The sequence below is a fragment of the Camelus dromedarius genome, chromosome 17 (genome assembly GCF_036321535.1).
Source record: "Camelus dromedarius isolate mCamDro1 chromosome 17, mCamDro1.pat, whole genome shotgun sequence".
Lineage (NCBI taxonomy): Eukaryota > Metazoa > Chordata > Mammalia > Artiodactyla > Camelidae > Camelus > Camelus dromedarius.
The window spans coordinates 38,195,548-38,217,877 of NC_087452.1; the positions used below are offsets into that span (position 1 = coordinate 38,195,548).

The 22,330-nt window shown below is 41.7% G+C and overlaps 1 protein-coding gene across 1 annotated transcript in view; it reads left to right on the forward strand.

Moving 5' to 3' along the window:
- Positions 1-22,330, forward strand: part of ANO10 (anoctamin 10) — a 178,149-nt gene that overhangs the window by 120,952 nt on the left and 34,867 nt on the right. Inside the window, exon 12 of the mRNA XM_064496660.1 lies at positions 11,510-11,626. Coding sequence (XP_064352730.1) covers positions 11,510-11,626 — 117 coding nt within the window. The remainder of the gene's footprint in view (positions 1-11,509; positions 11,627-22,330) is intronic.

The window sequence follows — 22,330 nt, forward strand, 5'->3', positions numbered from 1 at the left end:
CGCAGACCCCGGTGGGGAGGGCATGTGCTGGTGTCACGAATGCTGCCCTCCACGACTGCATCACTCAGGGTCTGGCAGTGACCCACTGGCATTAGGGTCTGAAGGCTCCACGAGAAGCCGTCTTGAAACTATTGAGACAAAGGCAAATTTCGTGAAGCTTTCTCATCTTTGAATGAATATTCATATGAATTAATTGGTTAAATAATTAAAGTCTTCAGTCTTTCTGCACATGCTGTACCCAAGGGCAGCACACATCAGCCCGAGGACCAAAGCCTCCCGCTGTCTGTTAATGAAGTGGCGAGGAGACGCAGCCGTGCCTGTTTCTTTGTGTACTGACCATGGTTGTTAGTCACGCCGCAGGGAATGGATGGCAGAGTTGAGTAGTTGTGCCAGAGACATGTGGCAGCAAAACCTAAAATATGGCCCTCTAAGAAATTTGCTGATCCCACTCTAGACGAAGAGAATCTGTCTTTTGGTTTCTGTAGAGGAGTAGTGCATGCATATGGGGGGGGGGGGCAGAGTCACAAAGTCCAAACAGTGTAATAAAGTGAAAAGCAGAAGTCTCCCCCTGCACCGTGCTTTTTCTCACTGCCCAGAGGCGATCCCTGCTAATGATTTCTGGTTTGGGTTCCCCTCTGTAGTCATCATTGTAACTTTAAGAGATGTGCTTCCTTTTCTTGATCTGTCAGCTTAGACAACACCTGTTGCTCTGAAAGAATTATTGAGCCCACTTATGTGACTTCCCACTTTATCCTCTCAATTTTTATTGTAATATTATTTTGTAAATTGTTATAGAACTTGCCTTAGAACTTTCAGAAATTGACTTAATGCATGTGTTTCTGGATTTGTCAACTTTGTCTCTTAATTTTGTCCTCTCCTTGAAGATGAGGCTGTTAACATAATTCATCTTCCCTTGGCTTCTCCTACCCTCTACATCTTCCCGTGTTTGCTGGCTCCTTTGTTTTTCTACCACAAATTATAATTACAATTGGCAATGATTTGTCTCCCAGCTGATTGTAAGAGCAGAAGAATGAACATTTATAATATTATGAATATTATATACTGTTTAACCAAAGAGTGTTACTAAACCTGAAGAGAAGGAAGTATAATCCTAGGATTAACACTTAGCTTCTTAAAAGAGAATCTTCTAAGCATTCAAATCCAAAGGGTCATCCTTTCTCTTAGCCTCTTACAGGATGCTACTGTTTCTCATTTCCCATGTCATCCTGTTAGATTCCGTTTTCATGTTCCTGGACTAACTCCTCAGGTTGTCTTGTTTTTCATATAGCAACACGGGCAGTAAACTTTGAGCTCCGACGTTGTCCTCTGGGGTTAGCTCTGTTGTCTTGGTCATTGTGTTGGTGGTCCTCTGCTGTGTGGCACTCTGTGGTGGTTGGGTTGGTGAGAACGGGAGCTGCCGTGGCTTCCCTCTGCCTGTGTGGGTGTGCAGGTCTGCTCCCTAGAAGGCGTCCCCAGTGGTAGGATGTTCTACAGGAGGAGGGTCCCTGGAAGCTTCAGGAGCAGGGAGCAGACTGGGGGATTTGACAGGCCTCACTCTGAGTCGGAAGAACTTGAGTGTCTGTCATCCTGAACAGCAGTAACCCTCCCTCCATGTTTGGCTTTTCTTGTTGTGGGGGAGGGGTTGTTGCAGTTTTTGGCCTGTGAGTCTTTTATTTTAATTGTGGAAAAAGCACATAATGTACAGTTTACCATCTTAACCATTTTGAAGTGTAAAGTATAGTAGTGTTAACAGTATGCACATTGTGCAACAGATTTTCATCTTGCAAAACTGAAACTCTCTACCCTCTTTTTAAATGAAATGTAATTTCTCTTTATCTGCTTGATAAAATTCTCAAATGAAGGCATCTGGTTCTGGGCTTTTTTTTTTTTTTTTTTTTTTTTAAATTACTGTTTCAGTCTCCTTGCTAGTTATGTATCTGTTCAGATTTTATTCATGATTCAGTCTTTGTTGGTTGTATGTTTCTAGGAGTTTATTCATTTTTTTTCTAGGTTATCCAATTTATTGGCATATAATTGTTCATGCTAGTCTCTTATAATTCTTTTTATTTCTGGCATCGGTTATATGTCCTCTTTCATTTCTGATTTTTGTTATTTGAGCCCGCCCTTTTTTTGTTAATCAAGCTAAGAGTTTGTTGAGCTTCTCAAAAAACCAACTCTTAGGTTCACTGATCTTTTTCTATTGCTTTTTATTTTCTGATTTATTTTTCTCTAATCATTATTATCTTTTCTGCTACCTTTGGGTAGCATTTGTTCTTCTTTTTCTAGTTTCTTGAAATATAAGGTTGGGTTGTTGAATTGACATATTTCTTTTTTAATGTAGGTATTTACTACTATAAATGACCTTCTTAGTTCTGCTTTTGCTGAATCCCATAAATGTTGATATTTTCATTTATCTCAAAATATTTTCTAATTTCCCTGTGATTTCTTCTTTGGCCCATTGATTATTCAAGAATGTGCTGTTTAATTTTCACATTTGTTAATTTTTTGGTTTTCCTTCTGCTGTTGATCTCTAGTTTAATTCCATTGTTGTCTAAAAAGATAATTGATATTGTTTCAATCTTCTTAAATTTGTTAAGATTTTTTTTTGGCTTGACAGGTGATCTATCCTAGAGAATATCCCATGTGTGCTGTAGAAGAGCGTGTGTTCTGCTGCTGTTGGGTGCAGCGTTCTGTGTGTGTCTGATAGGCCCAGTTGGTCTGCAGTGCTGTTCAGGTCCTTTATTTCCTTATTGATCTTCTGTCTGGTTACTCTATCCATTATTGAGAGTGAGGTATTTAAGGCTCCTACTATTATTCATTATTGTCTATTTTTTTCCTTCAGTCCTGTCAATTTTTGCTTCATATATGTGGTACTCTGATGGTAGGGGTATATATGTATAACTAGTATATCTTCCTGATGAATTGACCCTTTATCATTATGTAATGTCCTTCTTTGTTTCTTATCTCAGTCTTTTACCTGATATAAGTAGGACCACTTCTGCTCTTTTTTTTTTTTTTTTTTTTTTGGTTACCATTTGCATGGAATATCTTTTTCTATCCTTTCATTTTTATCCTGCATGTGTCCTTACATCTAAAGTGAGTCTCTTATAGATGGCATGTAGTTGGATCTTGTTGTTTTTTTTTTTTTATTCATTCAACCTCTTTATGTCTTTTGATTGGGGAATATAATCTATTTATGTTTAAAGTAATAATACTGATAGTAACAAAATTATTACTGCCATTTTATTCATTTCTGTAGGTCTTACAGTTATTTTGTCCTTTTCCTCTCTGGATGTCTTTTGTGCTTTGTTGATTTTTTGTAGCGACTTGCTTTGATTCCTTTCTCATTTTTCTTTTGTGTATCTTCTATGGGCATTTCTTTGTGGTTACCATGGAGAGTATATAAAGCATCTTATAATAATCTATTTTAAACTGATGAAAACTACAGTCACATGCAAAATATCTATTTTTTTATATCCCCCCATTTGTGTTATTGCTGTCACAAATTATGGCTTTTTATATTTTGTGTTCATTCACATAGCTTTATAGTCATAATTATTTTTATGTGCTTATCCTTTAAATCCTATATCAGAATTAAAAGTAATGTACAGACCACCATAGTTGTATTCTGTATTTGTCCATATATTTACCTTCACCAAAGAGCTTTATATTTTTATATGCTCTTGTGTTGCTGTCTAGTATTCTTTCATTTCAACTTAATGGACTCCCTTTAGCATTTCTGGTAAGGCAGGTAATGGTGATAAATTCCCTTAGCTTTTGTTTATCTTGAAAGGTCTTTATTTTTCTTTTATTTTTGAAGGAAGTTTTGCCAGATATAGTATTCCTGGTTGACAGGTTTTTATTTTCCGCCCTTTGAGTATATCATCTTACTCCCTTCTGGCCTGTATTTTTTCTGCTAAGAACTCTGATAATCTTATGGGACCTCCCTTGTACATGATGTGACAAGTCTTGCTGCTTTCAAGATTCTCTTTGTCCTTTGACAGTTTGATTATAGTTATCTTGGTTTGGGCTTCTTTGGGTTCATCCTACTTGGAGTCTTTTGAGTTTCTTGAATTGAGATGTCCACTTCATGCTTCAGGTTTGGGAAATTTTCAACCATTATTTCTTCGAATAAGCTCTCTGCCTCTTTCTCTTTCTTCTCTTTCTTAGATTCCCATAATGCATATATTGATGTGCTTGATAGTGTCCCTTAAATACCTTAAGCTTTCTTCATCTTTCTTGATTCTTTTTTCTTTTTGCTCTTCTGACTTAATACTTTCAAATGGCCTGTCTTAGATTTCATGGATTTTCTTTTCCCCTGCTTGAACAAGTTTGATGTTGAACCCATCCAGTGAATGTCTCAATTCTGTTACTGCATTCTTCAGCTCCAGAATTTCTGTTTGGTTCCTTTTTTATAGTTTCTATGTCTTTGTTGAGATTTTCATTTTGCTCATGTGTCATTTTTCTGATTTCAGTTAGTTGTCTGTGTTCTCTTGTAGTTCACTGAGCTTCTTTAGGATGATTGTTTTGCATTATTTGCCATATAATTCATAGATCTCTGTTTCTTTATGGTCATTTTTTTGAGATTTATTGTTTTCCTTTGATTATACCGTATTTCCCTCTTTGTTCATGTTCCTTGTTATTTTTTGCTGAGATTTGAAAAAGCAGCCACCTCTTCTGGTCTTTATAGACTAGCTTTCTACAGGCAAAGACCTCCCCCAGTCAACCCAACTAGAGATTCTGGGAATGTCTCAAACCTTTCCTGGGGATGTGTTTTTTCTGGACTTGTGCATGTAGTTTCCCAGTTAAGGAGGTCAGCTGGTTTCTTTTTTAGGAGTTTGTATTCTCTTGCTCCCTCTGGTGTCTGTCTTCAGTACCGCGGGTTCTCTGGTACTTCAACAAGCCTCCCATCTCTCCTTTGTTCTCATTGGCCCCCCAGGCATCCAAAGTATGTAGAGTCCTCTCCAGTGCTCTGAGTATATTGAGACAGAAACCAGTTCCTAGGGAAATCCTTGAAAAGTTTGAACATTGGATGTACGTTCCACTCTTCTCTCTCCCCCTTGGAGGAGAAACCACAAGCTGGGTGTTTTCTCCTAATTGTGTTGAGTGTGCCAGCTTGGAGAAAAGTTATCAGAGGAGAAATCCAGCAGCTTTTCTTACTCATTTTAATGCAGCTGTTCTTGGCTTTGGGCTTGCCCAGAATCCTGTACTTCTTAGCTGTTTTCTGGAGTTCTCACAAAGGCTTTTTGGACTGTATATTGTTGTTAAATCAGTGTCTCTGTCAGGGAACAAGGTTTGGGGCTTCCTGTCCTGCCATGTTGCTAATATCACCCTGGCCTCCACGTGTTCAGTAGGAGTCTGGCATGACATTGTGCTCAGCTTCCCTCTTGGCCCCAGCAACCCCACACAAAGAACCCTTCCAGAAGACCACATGCTTTCTTTAAAGGGTAGGTCTTTGGCTCTAGTGCAAGAGTAGAACTTGCAGTCACTATGTTACAAGGTGGCATGAGAAAGTGTTCCTACAGCCCCATCTTTTCTAAAGGCAGTTCTTCCACGCATTCACTTTGGTGCTGACTCCCTGCCCTACTCCTGTCTTTTGTGGGGTTAAATCTGATGTTGGCCTCCCTTGGAGGCTCCTTGGGAGGACCTGCCTTTGTCTCAGGAGATGTGAGCTGCACTTTCCACTCCATAAGTCCTATATTCAGAAGTTTTGGCAAATTCTCTTGTTTTCCAGTCTCATTCTTTTTAGACTGTATCATTCTGTCATTTCAGGGGACCGTGGGGAGGTAGTTGATGTGCATGCTTGAACTACTACCTTAAAATGAAAATCCCTGAGGTTTGTTTTTCCTTAAGTGCTTAATTCTATAATTTTTTAAATCTCAGCTTCATTAATCAATTTTTATTGGCATTTGACTTTTAATTTGTCTGATAATCAGCAGAGGATGCATTTTTTGAAGGAGTCTCTTTTATTCACTGGGCTCTGAATGGAAAAAGGTAATGCAGCCAACATACCACTGTAGAAGTCGAATTAGCTTTTCAGGATTCCAAGAATTCAACTCTCATTTGCATTTTCTGTTTCAAAAGAGACAGGGTTGTGGACACATTGCACAAACACAGCTGCTACTGTCAATCATATCATGAATTTTCTAGTTTTTGTAAAATAAAACAGTTCCACTCACTCTCTGTGCACCTGGCATGAGACTCCCAAGTGTCTGACAGCCCTGCCGTGACCACAGGTGAGCAACACAGTGATGGCAGAGTAGGCAATACTTTACCGCTGGCACCAGAAAACAGTAGCTTCTGCGTGCTTATTTTCTCTGGTCCTGTTCTTTTTCTCTTTTCCAACTGAGACACCCTATAATCATTATTTGAAGCATATCGTTATGGGTAGCCAACTTCTTTGTATTTATTAGTTTCAAAATTCTGCCCATCTCCCACCCCACCCCTCCCTGTTTCTTTCCTCCTTTACACTGTTTAGGATATAATTTTGTGAGTTTCACTTTAAAAGAAGATTGTTGGTGAAGAATCACAATCCTGGCCCACAAGATGTCTTCTCTTTTCATATACTGGCTATGAAAAGCCAGTCCAACTATTCATTTCAAGTGTGTTTTTCTTTAAATCCAAGCAGATTTGTATTTTACCATAGGTTTTCTTTTATTTATGAAAACAAGTAAAAATAGCTAAAATGCCTTTTGCATTTTTTTTTCTCAGTTCAGTTAGCAGAGAGTGGTTCCCAGCCTGGAAACAGATTTTCTGTATGGAAAGTATAAACAAGATTTTTTAAACTGATCTTTTGAAATCGTTCTATAAATGTCATTTAGGTTTCTAGGGTAGACTACAAAAGCTTACTTAACACATCACGATGCTGAACTTGAATTCTGGATCCTGGGTACAAGAACCCAGTAAGAAGGAAGGGGAGTGTGTGTCTGATTTATCCCTTCCTGAGTATTCAGCGTTGGTTCCTCTCTGCTTCTCTTTACCCATCTTCCTTGAGGCTGGTACCCTGTGTTGAAGCTGCAGTGGTGTCTTCCTCACCCCTCTCCCAAGTACTCAAGGTTATTGGGGGTGGAGGGAGTACAGAGAGTGATTGCCAGCACCAGCTAATTAACTTAATTAACTTAATTCTGTGAATGGTGATCATCCTTAACCCTCTGAGGTATATTTTCACTTTTTAAAGATGATGTGCCTTAAGCCAGATGAACCTATAATTGGTGGAATTTCTGAGAGTGTAGCAAAGTCAGTGGGGGGAACCGGTATGACAGAAGATTTTGAGAGATAAGGTGGGAGAAGGCCACTGAGCAGTCTGGCCCTGCATCCATGCCCTGTGTGTATTTGCAGCGTGGGTGAATCCAAAGTGATTGCTTCCCCCAGTTTCCTGGACTTTCGATTAAAAGGCAGACTCTCTGAGCTGCAACTTGTCTGGTCGGGATTGTTTACTGGGCACGTGGGCAGCGGTGACCAGGTGGGTGAAGAGCCTGGCAGGGCACAGGGAATTCTTTGTTAAGTGTGGAGTGGGATCCCTGTGCTCTTTTGCATATAAGTGTTCTTTCCCAAGTAAATGCATGTCTGTTAAAGACTGAAGATAACGAGATTGCCGAGTGCTGCCATCCAAACAAAATTTCATTGTGAAGATGTTGATGTGTTTTCTCCTAGTCAAGTTAATAAAGTTGGCGTTTTCGTTGTTTTTTGACACTTTTTTCTTTTTTTTGCTGAGGTTTATGATTATCTGTTTTGAGGAAAGGCTATTTATTGATGATTTATGATTAGATCTCTGAAGGAAAAGTGAGAACACTGTGTAATTCTCACATGTCTTTCCTCATGTGAAGCATTGAATTGCATATTCTGAGTAATAAATTTCTTCTAGAATTCTTCTCTTAAGCCTCAAATTAGTGCCCTTACATGCTTTTTGTTCCTGGTGGCCAGCCCTCCCTCCTCGACGGGGACAGTGTCAGACCACCTGTTAATGGCCAATCCCTTGCCTGGCCCGGCGCCCTGCGTCTGGGCCTTGGAACTTCTTCCAGGATCTTCACCTTTGATTCTTTTCTCACTTCCTCCCTAGAAGCATTTCATCATATTTAGGATTTGACCTTTAGAGAACAAACCCCTGGCCAGCCCAGGTCTCCTCCAGCCTCACCTCTCCTTGGCAAGCGGGAGAACCCTGCCGTCAGCCCTTCCCTCCTGCAGCCTGGCTGGCCGGTCTGTTCTCAGCATCCCCCCACCCACAGTCCTGCTTCTGTGGCCCCTCAGCTGAACCCTCCCACCAGGGCCACCAGAAGCCCTCCTGGTGGTTACACCCAAATGTTTCTCCTCAGGCTTCAAGTACTTGGCCTTCAGCACGCACCTCGCCTGGCTCCCTTCTCTCCCCTTGGCTCTGTAATTCTGAGCCTCCTGGGTTTCCACCCAGCCAGCCTGCTCTCCTCAAGCCTGCCTCTGGCTCCGCCCCTCTGCTAGTCACGCCCGTTTTGGTCCCCGCAACCCCCCCCCCCAGTTCCATCCTCTGCCATCATCTTGGCTCACCTCATATTTTCTCTCTCGCCTGTTCCCGCGGCTTTATTTGCCGCTCACACGTGGGCATCAGTGACTCCCAGATCTCAGCCTCCAGCCCTCCCGTGAACTTGAGACCCCTCTGTCACACTGTGTGACCAAGTCTCTGCTTAGACAATCCATAGACACCGAAAAAACCCAGCCCACACAGGCCCCTGCTCCCATCCAGCTGGCTCCTCATCCTGTGCGAATCCTTCAGTGGGTGCGTCACAGCCTCCTATCCAGTCTTCTGCCGATGAGCCCTCAGGTCATTCCTGGGGCTTCACCCCGCTGCTCTTCCCCGGCTCAGGTCACGCAGCCGACCTGCCTGCTGACTCGTCCACCCTCCCTGCCACAGATGGAGAGATCCGATTGAGTCATTCCCATGTCCGTGCCTTCAGCACCTCCTCACTCCTCAGCCTGGTTACCCGGCTCCTTCGTCACTGGCTCCTAGTTGCCTCTGTGGCCCCCTCTCTTGACCCTCCCCACCCCCTTGAACAGTTGTCCCCTCTCTGAAACACCTCCTCCCCTTCCCCTGCCTAGCTAACTCCTTCTCATCCATCACGTCTCTGCTCAAACTTAACTTCCGTCAGCAAGCCGTCTCTCACCTGTGGAAAGTTGGGGTGCTTGGGATATCTGCCGGCCTGAGCACTCCTGGCCCTTGGATGTAGCCTGGCAGGAACACTTAGGTGTGGTGTCGTGATGGCCACCTCATCTCCCCACCTAGACCGTGAGCCAGGACGCTAGGCATTAATAGAGTGGATGGACACAGTGCTGCTTTCCCGCTGGCTCTCCATGGTGCTGCGAGTCAGCTAAAGAGTGCTGGGCTCTGTGGTTTGTGGGGGGCCTTCAAAGCACATGACCTTAGAGTTGTTCAGTAGGAAATGACAAACTTGAAACAAGTAGATCTACTAGGAACCTATTTTGCAAATATAGTTCAAAAGAAAATGATTTCTCTCCATCTGAGCTTTTGAATGCATTTATTATAGAATGTTTTTAGGAGAATAAACTATGGGGAGCTACTCAAAAGCTTACTGATACATAAGTGTTTTTACCATGTTAAAATGACTTCCTGTTTTAACTAATTGTCTAGTAGATACCAACTTTTTCAATTCAGCAGAGTTTTATGAATATGTCATGTGGAAACTATGAGCACCAAGGCCGTGGCAGCCTTGCCCAGTCACCCAGGAGCCAGCCGGGTTCCCAGAGAAGGGTCAACACATCTTACAGGACCCTGTGCACAAGGGAATACCTCGGCTGGGCCTTCTTTCTCAGGAATTCCCACCGAGACCCCAGAGAAGAGAAAATGGGGACAGATTAGTTAGGAGAGGTGGAAGGGGGTCAGTGACTGGGTCATGGTGGGGGTCCGGAAACTTGAGGTCTCACGGTTTCTGAAAAATACAGATTTCTTTTCATCTACTAATTTGTTTATTTCTTGTCTAACATTTCCTCTGAAGAAGTTAAATCTTGTATAAAATTACATCTCAGTACTCCATTGGAATGAAATATTGATGCAGGATAGCTTTTTCTGAATTACTCATTTATTCTTTCTAGATAATATTCAAGTTCCTGTTAATTCAATTCACTTAGTTCAGAATTGCAATATATAATGTCATGATCCATGCTGCTTTGTCCTCTTGTTTTCATACTATTGACACCTAGTCAGTGTCTTCCAGTTCCTTCTTCAAACACAGCAGTCACATTGCAGTGAAGACTGCCAGTTCCTGGTCCACTCCAGACCTCTCGTTAGCATCAGGCAGTGCCCGGCCTGCCCTGGGGTTCTGCTGATTTTCAGGTCTTTGTATTGAATTACTGCTTGTTCTGGCATGATGCTAATTTCCTTCATTACTTCATGCTTCTCCCAGGAGATACCCACACGTCATTTATCCTTCCTCATCCTTCCTCCTCCTCTTGAAAATATCACACCAAGGAATTCACTTATTTTTTTTTCCAGCTGTTTTCTTTTTCTGTCAATAATTCAGTGTAACATTTCTTAGAGGCTATTCCATCTCCTTCACTGATTTTCACCATGCCTTTCCATGATTTCCTACCTTTAAATTTTATTTTACAGCTTTTAATACTTAGTAATTCATGCTGCCATCAAAGAGGCAACTTTATTCCTATGATCATTCAGATTTCTATGGGTATTGATCCTGGTTACAATTAGAAAAGCATCAAGAGTTGAAGCTGTGCATCTGAGGAGCAGGCTTCCCAGTGGAAGCAACCCTTGTTGGTTTATTTCTGTTCATGCAGAGGAAGAAGCATAATTATAAACCTCGTATTACTGTGTTATAGAGAACCTCTGTGTGATGTTGGCATAGAAGCGGAATAAAATATCCGGGGTCTGAGTTTCCCATGTGACAGTGGCTGCACTTTATGTGTTATAAAGGATACACTCTACATTTCTGTATACTTTTCCATCCCACAGTATCTGGAATCTGCAGCGTGAGGTAGTATGTTACAGTCAGTCATTTCATCAGTATTTATTAATTATCATTTCATGAAAGAAACTGCGCCAGGCACTACTGGGGATACAGAAGATTCAAGGCACCTGCTGTTTAAGGCACATGTACATTTCATGTAACTCAGCCTCACACACAGCACAAGGGAGGATGCTTTTGGGCAAAGGGAGAATTGACTCTGTAAGTGTTACATACTGAAATACATTGACGATTAAGACACAGGTAGAAAAAAACATTTTGTGAAAGCCTTTTCAAAATAAACTTTATTTTTCATTGAGAGTAGCATTTTAGGGGAATATCTGATTTTAAAAGAATGAAGCGAAGCAAATCAGTAATTATTGAATGGGCCACATTGGAGTGGATTAGCTCTAACTCATGGACCTGGATGATCTGTGACACATCACAGGCCAGTCATTAGAAGTGACCCAAGATTGAGTAGGATCACAGGGTGCCTAGGTGCTGGCTGGTTTCCTTGCCTGCTGGTCTGACAAGCCCCATCAACGTGCACTCTTTCTTGTTTTCAGCATGCACTCCTGGCTTTTAAGTTCATCCTTGCATTTGCCATACCTGATAAGCCGCGACACATCCAGATGAAACTGGCCAGATTGGAATTTGAATCTCTGGAAGCACTCAAGCAGCAGGTAAGGGCAACTGCCTTGAAACTTCTATATCATAGGGGAAAAAAAAAGAATATTCAAAAGATAAATTGGACAAACTGGGGAAATAATGGCAATGTATAAAAAATGCTTAGTACTTTAGCTCAAAAATATGTTTTATAAATCCATGAAAAAAGAATCCAGTAATCAAACATATGAAAGGATGACATATGAAGCGATATTCAGCCTCACTCAAAATTAATGTAAATTCAAGCAACAGTGAAATACCATCTTACATCCATTCTGTTGGCAAATGTTGGTGGATAACCTGTCCTGAATGGGTGTGGGGAAATTGGACACTTTTATACAATCTTGGCAGAAGTATAAATTGTTTCTACCTTTCTAGAATGCATAAGTCTAAACTATCCTCCAACTCAAAATGACTCTTGCTAAGGAAATGGTTACATCTGCAGCATGTACCAAAATATAGTCATCGAAACATTTTTATCAGCAAAAACCTGGAGATAACTAAATACATTAGTAGGAGTCTGGTTAAATACATTGTGGTATAATACGGTTTCGTGTGATAAAATTCTAGGGACCTATTGTTTAAAAAAAAAAGACGCGTGTGTGTCACTATTTTGTTAAGTGGAAAAAGCAAGATACAGAACAATATGATACCTTTGGGTCAAATTTTAAAGAAAAAGAGGAGGGAAGGGAAGATAAATGGATGAATACTGATCTGGGCATTTGTTTGTCTTGGAAGGACCCCCTGCCCCCTACCCTATCCTGAGTTGCCTTTGAGGAGAGGAATTAAGATTTCTTATTTCACCTCCATTTGGGATTTTCTGACCATGCAGGTGTATTACGTTTTCAAGGTCAACAGGAATTCTTTGGGAGCGGGATCATTTGCCATTTGTTTTCTGTATACTTTTCTGTGTTTAAAACATTAATGTAAGTCAATAAGGAATATTCCACCTTCATGTTGGTAGTTTGAATAATTCCTTAAATTCCCTAATGCCATTTGCAGCAGACACATATGGTAAGTATCTCCTTCTTACATTCACATGCTTCTTTTTTTTTTCTTTTTTTAGAACAAAGATTTAAACATCAGGTGAAATTTTTAGAGTAAAATTTCTTTTTGCATAATCTGTATGGTGCACATGAGATTTGAAGCCATGAATCAAGTGTGGAAACCAAGTTGTAGTATCAGGCAAAGTGGGATTTGTTGTCATTTCCTCAGTAAACCTTGGGTAAGGTCAGGGTGAGACCAAGACCAGAGGACAGGTCTGCAGGCTCCTCAGTTAGCACCCCATTCAATATTTTAAGGAATTTGCTCAGCTCTCTCTTAGAGGAGAGGCTGAGACCACCTGGGTGAGGGGCAGAGAAGTAGGATGAACCGGGAGGTTCCAAATGGCGACTTTTCTTAGATTTGCAAGGAACACGTGGGCACGGACAGTCATGGAGCCGCTATGGTGTTCAGACACTCAACTTACACGTGTCCTCTTTCCGGCATGTAACCTCCCAAGGGTGCCGAGGGAAGTGGGCACTTTGCAGAAGGAGGGCACACCCCCCCACCATTTTGAACGCTACTGCGTGCCTCATCCCCAGTTAAACCCCACCCCGGGTGACAGAGAACCTTTCAAAGTGGAGGTGCCAGGGCTCAGCCGTGTTCGATTAAAGCACCCCAATTACCCCTCCTCCCCTTAAGAGCTACATTTCCAAAATATATCTAGAAATTTACAGTCAATAACTGTTAATAAAAACATTTACTCTGTTTATATAGTTTTATCATTTATGTATCCATAATAATTGTAATGATCAATCAGTCCTGAAGAATTTTTAAATACTTGTAGTGGGGTTTCTAGTCACAGGAACTTTTAAAGGCTTTTTAAGTTTCAATTTGGGGCATAAAATTATTGCAGCAAAGTATAAGCAAATGATTGATAAAGACTTCCAAGCAAAAAAAAAAAATTAGGATCAGCTTCTTTGGGAGAAGTGGAAATAAAATATTATTTCAAAGAGGGGAAAAAAGGACAAACAAAATTTTTCCAGTTAATTAAGAGCATGTTTGTGTATTTTTGAATGAGTGATGGTGGGTATCATATCAGTACAGTGTTTAGCGTCTCTTGGATATCTTTAAAAGAGTGTCCTTATAGTTTATTTTTAAGTGTGTTTACAGTATACTAGGAAATACGTTTTGACACTATTTAATTTATGATGAAAATTTTAGATGTCAACTTAAAATTGTGAGGGAGAGAGGGTCCTTAGTATCCAAAATTTTTAGGGGTTATGTAAGCAAAAAAAAAAAATTTAATTGTACAGCATTGTCTCTGGAAGAGTTTTGGTAAATCAGTTTCTCCACTGATTACATTTCTGGAAGTGAGGTTTTATTGCCTGGGGCAGGCAGCTCCCTGGCTGGCCATGTGCACACTCCAGGTCAAGGTGAGATCTTGCTTCGGGTTAAGTAAAGCTGTCCTCTCTCTCAGAATTTCATGCTGCCATGCATTTGTCTAAAAAGCAAAGGGTCTTTCTTGATGTTGGATGTGATTGCCATGTCTCGTGTTACTAAATATGTTTACCTAAAAGTCCCACTTCAGAGCTGTCGCATTTGCTTTTGAGGGACTCGTGGATGTTAGTGTTTCCTGTGGACAAGACTAAATAAGCTCCCAGTAGTCTCAGCTCCTGGATCCTCATGTCTTCAGATACGCCCTACCAGACAGTACAGCAGAGTTCAGAGTCAGAGGCGGTTTTGTTGACACTGATCCTTTATTGAGAAATGAAACATTAACCGAATTCTATTTTATATTATTTAAAAAGAAAAAAAATCGAAGTGGCTTTAAGTTTCTCTGGGGTGTCTTCTGCTGAGGACATAGATGTGGTTCTGATTAATACCACCTGCTAAGAAAATGTGATTATTTGGTGCTGATGTTGTTGTTAAGGGTCTGGAGAGACAGAGATGTCCAATAGGTTTTGACTCAATATAACTGCCCCCAAAGAGAATGTTCCTAGTTTGCACTAAAGGTGGCAAATTCATGCACATGCAGCTCCAGCGTCTCGGATCCGTCAAGTAGGCGGGTGGCCATGATGAGTACCTGTGGCTTCCCAGGGCCAGAAAAGTGTTCCTCCCTCCACCTGATGCCACTGCCTGCGAAAGGTCTAAACAGTCCTGGGTATGGAAGGTCACCCATTTTGCGCTTTTTAAAAACTCACATTCACTGGCATGAATTTGAAAATCACTGACATTCAGTTTACTTGTTCAACTAGTGCCATTTCGAGGATATAGAATTTTTTCTTTCTTTTTTTTCCCACTCTGACATTTAACTATCTGCTGTTTATTTATTTTACTTTTTAGTTTATTTTTATTTTTTGTGGGGGAGGAAGGTAATTTGGTTAATTTATTTATTTTATTTACTTTTGGAGGAGGTACTGGAGGTTGAACCCAGGACCCCATGCATGCTAAGCATGCGCTCTACCACTTGAGCTATCCCATCCCCCCAACTATCTCCTTTTTAAACAAGTGGAGCCGCGCATGACTGAGCTTTTCCCATGTGCCAGAGGCAGAGAGAGCTTCTGCCTTGTCTTCTGGTCAGTTGGTGAGCCCCGATCAAAAATGGACGTACTGAAAACATACTGAGGAAAAAAAATCTCGTTAATGCCTAGCCTGTCCCCAGATCTTTTACTGTTAAGTGACCAGAAATTGACAACAAACTTGTCAGTAGAAATTATTACTCATACTATGGTAGTATGTTTAACTTATATTTGAATTGCTACTTTTCAACTCAGTCCCCATTTTATGGACAAAACATGATGGAGAAATTTAAGTCAGTGGGCAATTCTTAAATTGGGCTGTGTGTCTTAAAAGTAGAAGTTTGCAAAAATGCATGTGGCTAGGCTCCACACCAGGAAGATGCTGAGCCCCTAAATCTCAGGTGGGGCCCAGATACCTACACTTAAAAACCCTGGCTGTTGCCCCATGCCTCTGCCCCGAGGCCCCCAGCCCCCAGCAAAGCTGGGTCCCAAGCAGGGATTAGCTGAACACTGAGAACCAGCAAGTTGTGGGCTGTCTTCTGCCACCGGGAATGAGTCCGGTAGCATCTTTGCACCTCCGTTTTTTGTTTTAAAAAATGAAAGGTTGGACTGCAGAGTCTGTGGGAAGGCCCGGAAATGTGCACTGTTTAGCCAGCACTCCAGTGATTCTAACACGGGAGCAGTGGACCCCTTAGGGGATGTGCTCAGGGGGTTCCGGTGACGCCTCCAGCTTCTGGTGAGGGGCAGTGGTGAGCGTGGGAAGGAACAGGGAAAGAAAAGGTACCCAGAGCAGTTCTTTTTCGGTGTCAGATAAGGAACTGTGGCGTTTCTAAATATTATAAGCAAATGAGATGTACCTGAAGGTGAGAGGCGAACTGGGGAAAATAAAGTTGTTTGCTTTGCAAAGGGCATTTTCAAATGATTAAACTTCAGTTGCTGAGACCTTTCCGAAGAATTCCAGACAGTAAATATCATCCTAGCTGATGCCCTTTTATTTCTTTTCAAATTGATGTATTCAGCTCTGAGTCACTTTAGGATCCAGTTAAAAATAGAAAGGAGCCCTATCCAGGTACCATTTGCTCGCTGGATGGCCTTGTGTACAAGGACACAGCATCCTCAGAACGGTCGCCTCTCGGGAGCCGGGCGCCCGCAGAGCCAGGGAGCCCATCCAAATGGAGCCTTTGAGAAAGAGAACAGCCTTGGAAATCAGTCAAAAGAGCAGATGAGACTTTAAGAAGACACCACAACGCTAATTATGGCCCCCAAGGGCTTCAAATCAAATAAGAGGCCCTTGACCGGCAGGCCAGCTGGGTCAGCCTGCATTAAGTGATGCCGATTTTCTAGGGTTAAGTATATTTAATCCATTTCCAACATTTCCCAAGAGCCTCTGAACTTTTCTTTCTATGAATCTGTGCTCTGAGTTACGGTGTGTGTATATATACATGCCTTTTTAATGGAAAGTTAAGTTTCGCAGCATCGAGTGAGGGTACTGAAGTGTTTGTTGACTGTGTGATCTGTGTTGACCTGCCGACATCTGGTTCTGAATGAAATGTTGAGTGCGGAGGAAGAATTGGCTTCCGAGAAGGCCAGTGGCAGGCAGTGCCAGAGCCTCGGTCCTTGGGGAGGGGCTTGTTCATGTCCCAGGGCTGCAGGTCATCCCCGGTCCAGTAAGCTCGAGGTCAAGGTAAACTGAAGTCTCCAGTGTGTCAAGAGTTCGAGCGGCCCTCTGAGCTGGCTTTCCCCTTCCTCTTGTGTCAGGAGTCTGTCTCACAGTCCTGTGCAGCCTCAGGGCAAGTGGCTTGACCCTCCTGTTTCACAGTCTGCCCAAACTGTGCCCAGTGAGGCAGGCCAAGCGAGGCTGCAGGGACACAGTGTAGGACACGCAGTGTGAAGCGGGGTGGTGGGAGGCCAGGGGAGAGATGAGTCTGGTGATGGAGGAGAACCATCTCATGCTTGGCTGACCTGCATCACTGGGCAGAAGGGCAGGGAATTATGGGGTAAAACAGTACCATCAAACCAGATTGGCTGACAAGTCAGAACTCCACCTTTGCAGCAGCCCTACCTGTTTTCATGGCCCGAATGCAACCAGGCAGTGAACAGGTGGCGTGCACTGGGAGGGCACGTGAGCCAGGCACCCTTCTCAGACTTCTGTGTGTGCCTAAGAAGGTTCTCAGGTGGGGGCTGTTAGCCATTTGCACTTGATTTTTCACACAATAGATTTCTCTCCAAGTCATAAATGATGGCTTTCTTCAGAGTGATTACTGCTCTAACAGATTTTGGCTCCTAGGCACCTTTGTGGTCCCCTTTGCTGTCACTGCCCCTCTTACTTTGGGGTCTAGCAGGATTGCAATGCTCATGGATTCCCAAGCACCCCTGCTGTTTCATAACCCTGACCACCCGTGCCCCTCCCCTCCGCTGTCAGCTGCTCAGACCCTCCTTCCTCCAGAGAGCCTCGTCTGCTGTGTGACAGAGGGCCGTGGTGCCCATTCCTGTGTCTCTGCCTCTCTACCCTTGGCCATGTGATGCTTCCTTACCCTGAGCGCCCTCACCCAGCACAGGGTCCAACGCCCAGTGGACTCTGACTAAATCTCCACTTAATCAGACTGAGTCTGTTGACTCATACATAGTTCAGAAGCTAATATATTAAGTAAATGACAGATGATGTCCTCGGACCAAAAAAAAAAAAAAAGAAGAATCTTAAAATAGGTACTCTGGCAAAAATGGAAACAGTTAGGTCATATGTCTTTCTGGGATCACTAGGGAAGGGAATACATTCTGAGGAATTACATGTGAGCACTTTAGAAGGACTCCACACCTATCCTTGATAAAGTGCAAATCCTTTTTTATCCCCCCCAAAAAGACTGATTGTGATTGATATCAGTAAAAAGTGTGGCTCCCAAAAGGCCATAAAATAACCCCAAATCTAGCCAGAGAGGATTCCAAAGTAGTTTGTACTTTGCACAAATTTAGACTCTGAAACAGTCCTGTCCTTACTACTGTTGGGGAGGTTTTCTGTTTTGTTTTTTCTCTGCATTTTCTGTTCCCACTAGAAAAATAACGCTTTAAAGTGCAGGGAGGCATCCAGACATTAGGATGCTTCGCTAAAGCTCTCGAAAGCCTCTGATCATTTTTGTCTCGCCTAGTAAACAGTCTCTATAAATTGTCCTTGTCTCATTCCCCTGGTCTTGTAAGCAAAATTTGTAAATCCTAATTATTCCCCCAGATGTAGGAAACATGACCAAATCAGAACCAGATTTATTTTTACTTGTGGAAATTACTGAATAGGCCGTGAAACAGAGTAGAATTTAGCATTTTCCTAGTTACATATGAGCGGATGAGAAACAGTGTGGGTGGAAGGGGCCAGGAAGCAGAGGTCCTTCCACAGAGAAGGGCCTTGGGCTCACTGTGCTGTGGATGTGACACCCTGTGCTTCGGACCGTGTATACATATGTCATTAAAATTTGTCCGTATTTATAAAGAAAAAAATTCACCCTCTAATAAATTGTTCTAGAGATTTCAGAATGCTTAAAACCATGTATTTAAAAAGAAAAGAAAGATATATTCTGGTAAGATATTAAAAGTTCTAAGAGTTCCAGTTTCAGATTCTATACTAGATTTGTCATTACATTGCCTTGAGGGCTGACATGTGTAACAGCAGATCTTCCTTCGCCAGATAAATGCTATTAGATATGCATCTATTTACTTTTTTTTAACCAAATGTTCCAGGATATTAAAACACTAAATTATTGGCTTCATCAAGGTCAAAGATAATTGTCTGTGACTACCAGACTAGAAGCTTCTTAGGGACAGGATTATCCAGACACAGAATTTGTTGAATGAATGAACATGTTGAATGAATGAGTTAGTAATTAGATAATGGGTTAAAGCCCCATCCCTTTGTGCCTTTCTCTGTTACCAGATTTTAGTCTATTGACTTTGGAATTGTCCTCTGTGTGTTAGATTTGGGATTCAGGAAACCATCACTGAGTACTTACCATGTCAGGGAGCCACAGAGTTTTTTAAAAATTACTTTGCTTTTTAATTACTACTAAACTGTTAAAATAGAACATCTCTTATTTAATATAATAAATTATATTATTTTTCATATATTTCCAATGCTTCAGAACCTCCGGGATATGATTGAATATTGTATTGTGCAATGTATGTAAACGTAAGAGATTAGGCTGAAATACAGTGACGAATAGACTAGGAAATTTAGCATTTAAGGTAAATCCCTAAGAACAGCACATATAGTGATTTGCTTCTTTTTCCTAACAATAGAATGCAGAAAATAAGAAATGTTTGGATTTAAGAACCTCTTGAAATACTAAATAATCACTATTAATAATGGCTCTACGAATATAAATAGTAAATTATGCTGAATTTATGATAATAATTAAAATACAGATATTAAAATTCATTAACAAATATTAAGTACATGCTGTGATCAAAGCACAAAAACATAAGGTGTGAGAAATTTCTTGCATCATACAATTGTCAAGTGTTAGAGTTGGAAAGCTCTGTAGAAAAGATCCTGTCCTAAATACTGATTGTATAGACTAAGGAAAAGGTCATTAGCTGTGGTTGTCAGCTTCCAAAGTGGTCTCCAGTGATTCTCCTAGGATATATTCCCTGTGGAGTCCCATCCCACCTTCTGTCTTGGTTTATCTGCAGAAATGTTGGTATGTCTCATCTGAGCCTGTTTCATAAAAACATTATGGCTTCTGCTTTCTTCTCCCTGTTGGATCACTTGTTCTTGGGAAGTTAGCTGCCATGTTGTGAGGACACTCAGGAGAGGACATGACTACTGGTTGGCCAGAGAGGTGGACTTGGGCCATTGTAGGCTCCTCAACCCCTCCCCTGTCCTTAGAATGTATGTTTTGCCCACTATTCCCACCCTAGGAGATGTTTCAAGGATGCAGCCTTGAGGGTGTAATATGTTGTTGAGACTGGCTTGTGCGTGTCACTGAATCCAGTTAAGACCTCTATATAAACTGGTAAGGTTCTGGTGGGCAGGTGCAGAGATCTGCTTGTCTTCCAACTGCCCAAGACCAGCCTTATATGTAAGTTCCCTTGTCTATTAAAACTGCCCCCTACCAATCTGGAGAGGCCCGCCCCTTTCTTCAGTCTTTCCTTGCCCTCTGTGCAAGGGGGCCAGTTTCGAATTTCACCTGAGGAACTCTTAAGTTTGCAAACGAATGCTCAAGCAATGAATGGAGAGGCCCACATGGTGAGGAGCATGACCTATGTCCGACAGCCATGTGAATGAACCGTCTTGGAAGCAGATTCTCTCATCCAGGGGTTGGCAGACTTTTTCTATAGAGTCAGATAGTAAATATTTCAGGCATGTGGGCCATTCAGTCTCTGGTGCAACTGCTCAGTCTTGCTGTTGTAGTGCAAAAGTGGCCTTAGGCCGTATGTAAATGAAAAGGAGAGGCTGTGTTCCAATAAAACTTTACAAAAACAGGCAGTGGGCCAGATTTGGCCTATGGACCATAGTTTGTCATCCCCTCCATCTGGTCTCGGTCAAGCCTACAGATGACTGCAGTCCCTGCCTGAGTTCTGACTGCAGCTTCTTGAGAGGCCCTGAGCCAGAGTCACCCAGCTGCTTCCAAATTCCTGACAGTAATAAATGCTTATTGTTTTAAGTTAAATTTGGGGGTAATTTGTTACACAGTAGTAGATAGCTAATGCAGTAATAGGTAACTAATCCAGGAAAGGAGGCTGGCTGACACATGAACCAAGTTGGACTATGAGCTGATAAGTGAGGAAGCTTGGTAGTGGGTACATACATGGAGGCTCACCTATATTATTCTCTCTACTTTTGTGTAATAAAAGACTACAAGGGGGAAAAACACACACAGAGAAAACGAAACTGTTTAGGCATCTAAAATCAGAGGATCAATAAACCCAAAGCCCAGGCTGCCCACCCAGGTCTCTGGCCCTGAAGCCCTGTGTTCTCTTGGCCGCCGCCTCCTGCATAAAGAGCAACTAGCGAAGATTGTGCTATTCGCCTGCATTTTCCCATCAGTTCTTTACTGCCTCAGTACCTCCAACTTAACCTTTGATACCATTGCTGTTCTTGAACCATCTTTGAGACTTTTTTGCTTCTTTATACCTGTTTATATTGTAGACAGTAAAATTAGTCATTACTGAGAGATGGAGCCTTGTTCAGAGATGTACAACGTCCAGCCTCAGTGTGGCCCGGAATATACTACTACTCACAATTTACATTCTTCCTGAACTTAGCTGTCAACCGAGCACTAGCAAATCCATTATCTTAATGGCTCCTAACACAGCCTGGGAGGACAGGCCGGCAGATTTCACTATAGCAGTTTATAGATGAGGAAACAGAAACTCGGAAGTTTAAATGGTCAGACAAATAAAATTCAAATCTGGCTTCTGGTCCAGTGTTCTTTCTTCCTCCTTATACTACCTTTCTCGTGCTTGAGGAGAAACAGATAGAATTTAACATCAAATAAAATGAAGCCACAAAGTGACAATAAATGTGCAAGGGCACAATGCTTGGCGCATAGTAGGTCCTCAAACACTGAGTTTACCTTCCCTTTAGAATCCCTTTGAAATTGGAAATCACCCTGGCGGGGTTTCAATTGGCAGTATGAGTAACTTAATGTGTTAATTGTTACGTCCATGAAATGGATATTTGAAATATCTTGTCTTTTGATTTGTTGCATCGATCCCCAAAGTGGTTCATGTATTGGATTCAGAGACTGAGTCTGGGTTATTCTGCTCCTGTAGTTCCCCAGGATAATCAGGAAATAAGATTTATTGTTGGCTTTTTGAACATCTCATGCTCTCTGCACATTTAACCAGATGTCCTTGGTGATGACATTTACAAATGAGATGAAATTTTGTGAACAGTTGAAGAAAATGGTGGGAGAGAAAGAGCAGAATACTAGGCCTGGTAAAATGCCATTGAAGGATGAGATTCCATTCAAATTCAAAAGAACATCATCTCTTTCCTTTTCAAAAATCTATTTAATGTTGTGTTTTTCTATCGTGAACGTGTGATTCGGAGGAAATTAATTTTTCCCTCATAAATTTTTGAGTTGTAATTTTTTCTTCTTTTTTCCTTTCTTTCTCTTTTCTTTCTCTTCTTTTCTCTCTTTTCTCTTTTCTTTTCTCTTTCTTTCTTTCTTTCTTTCTTTTCTTTTCTTTCTTTTGGTGGCAGTCCTTTTCGATATAGTCTGCAAGGCA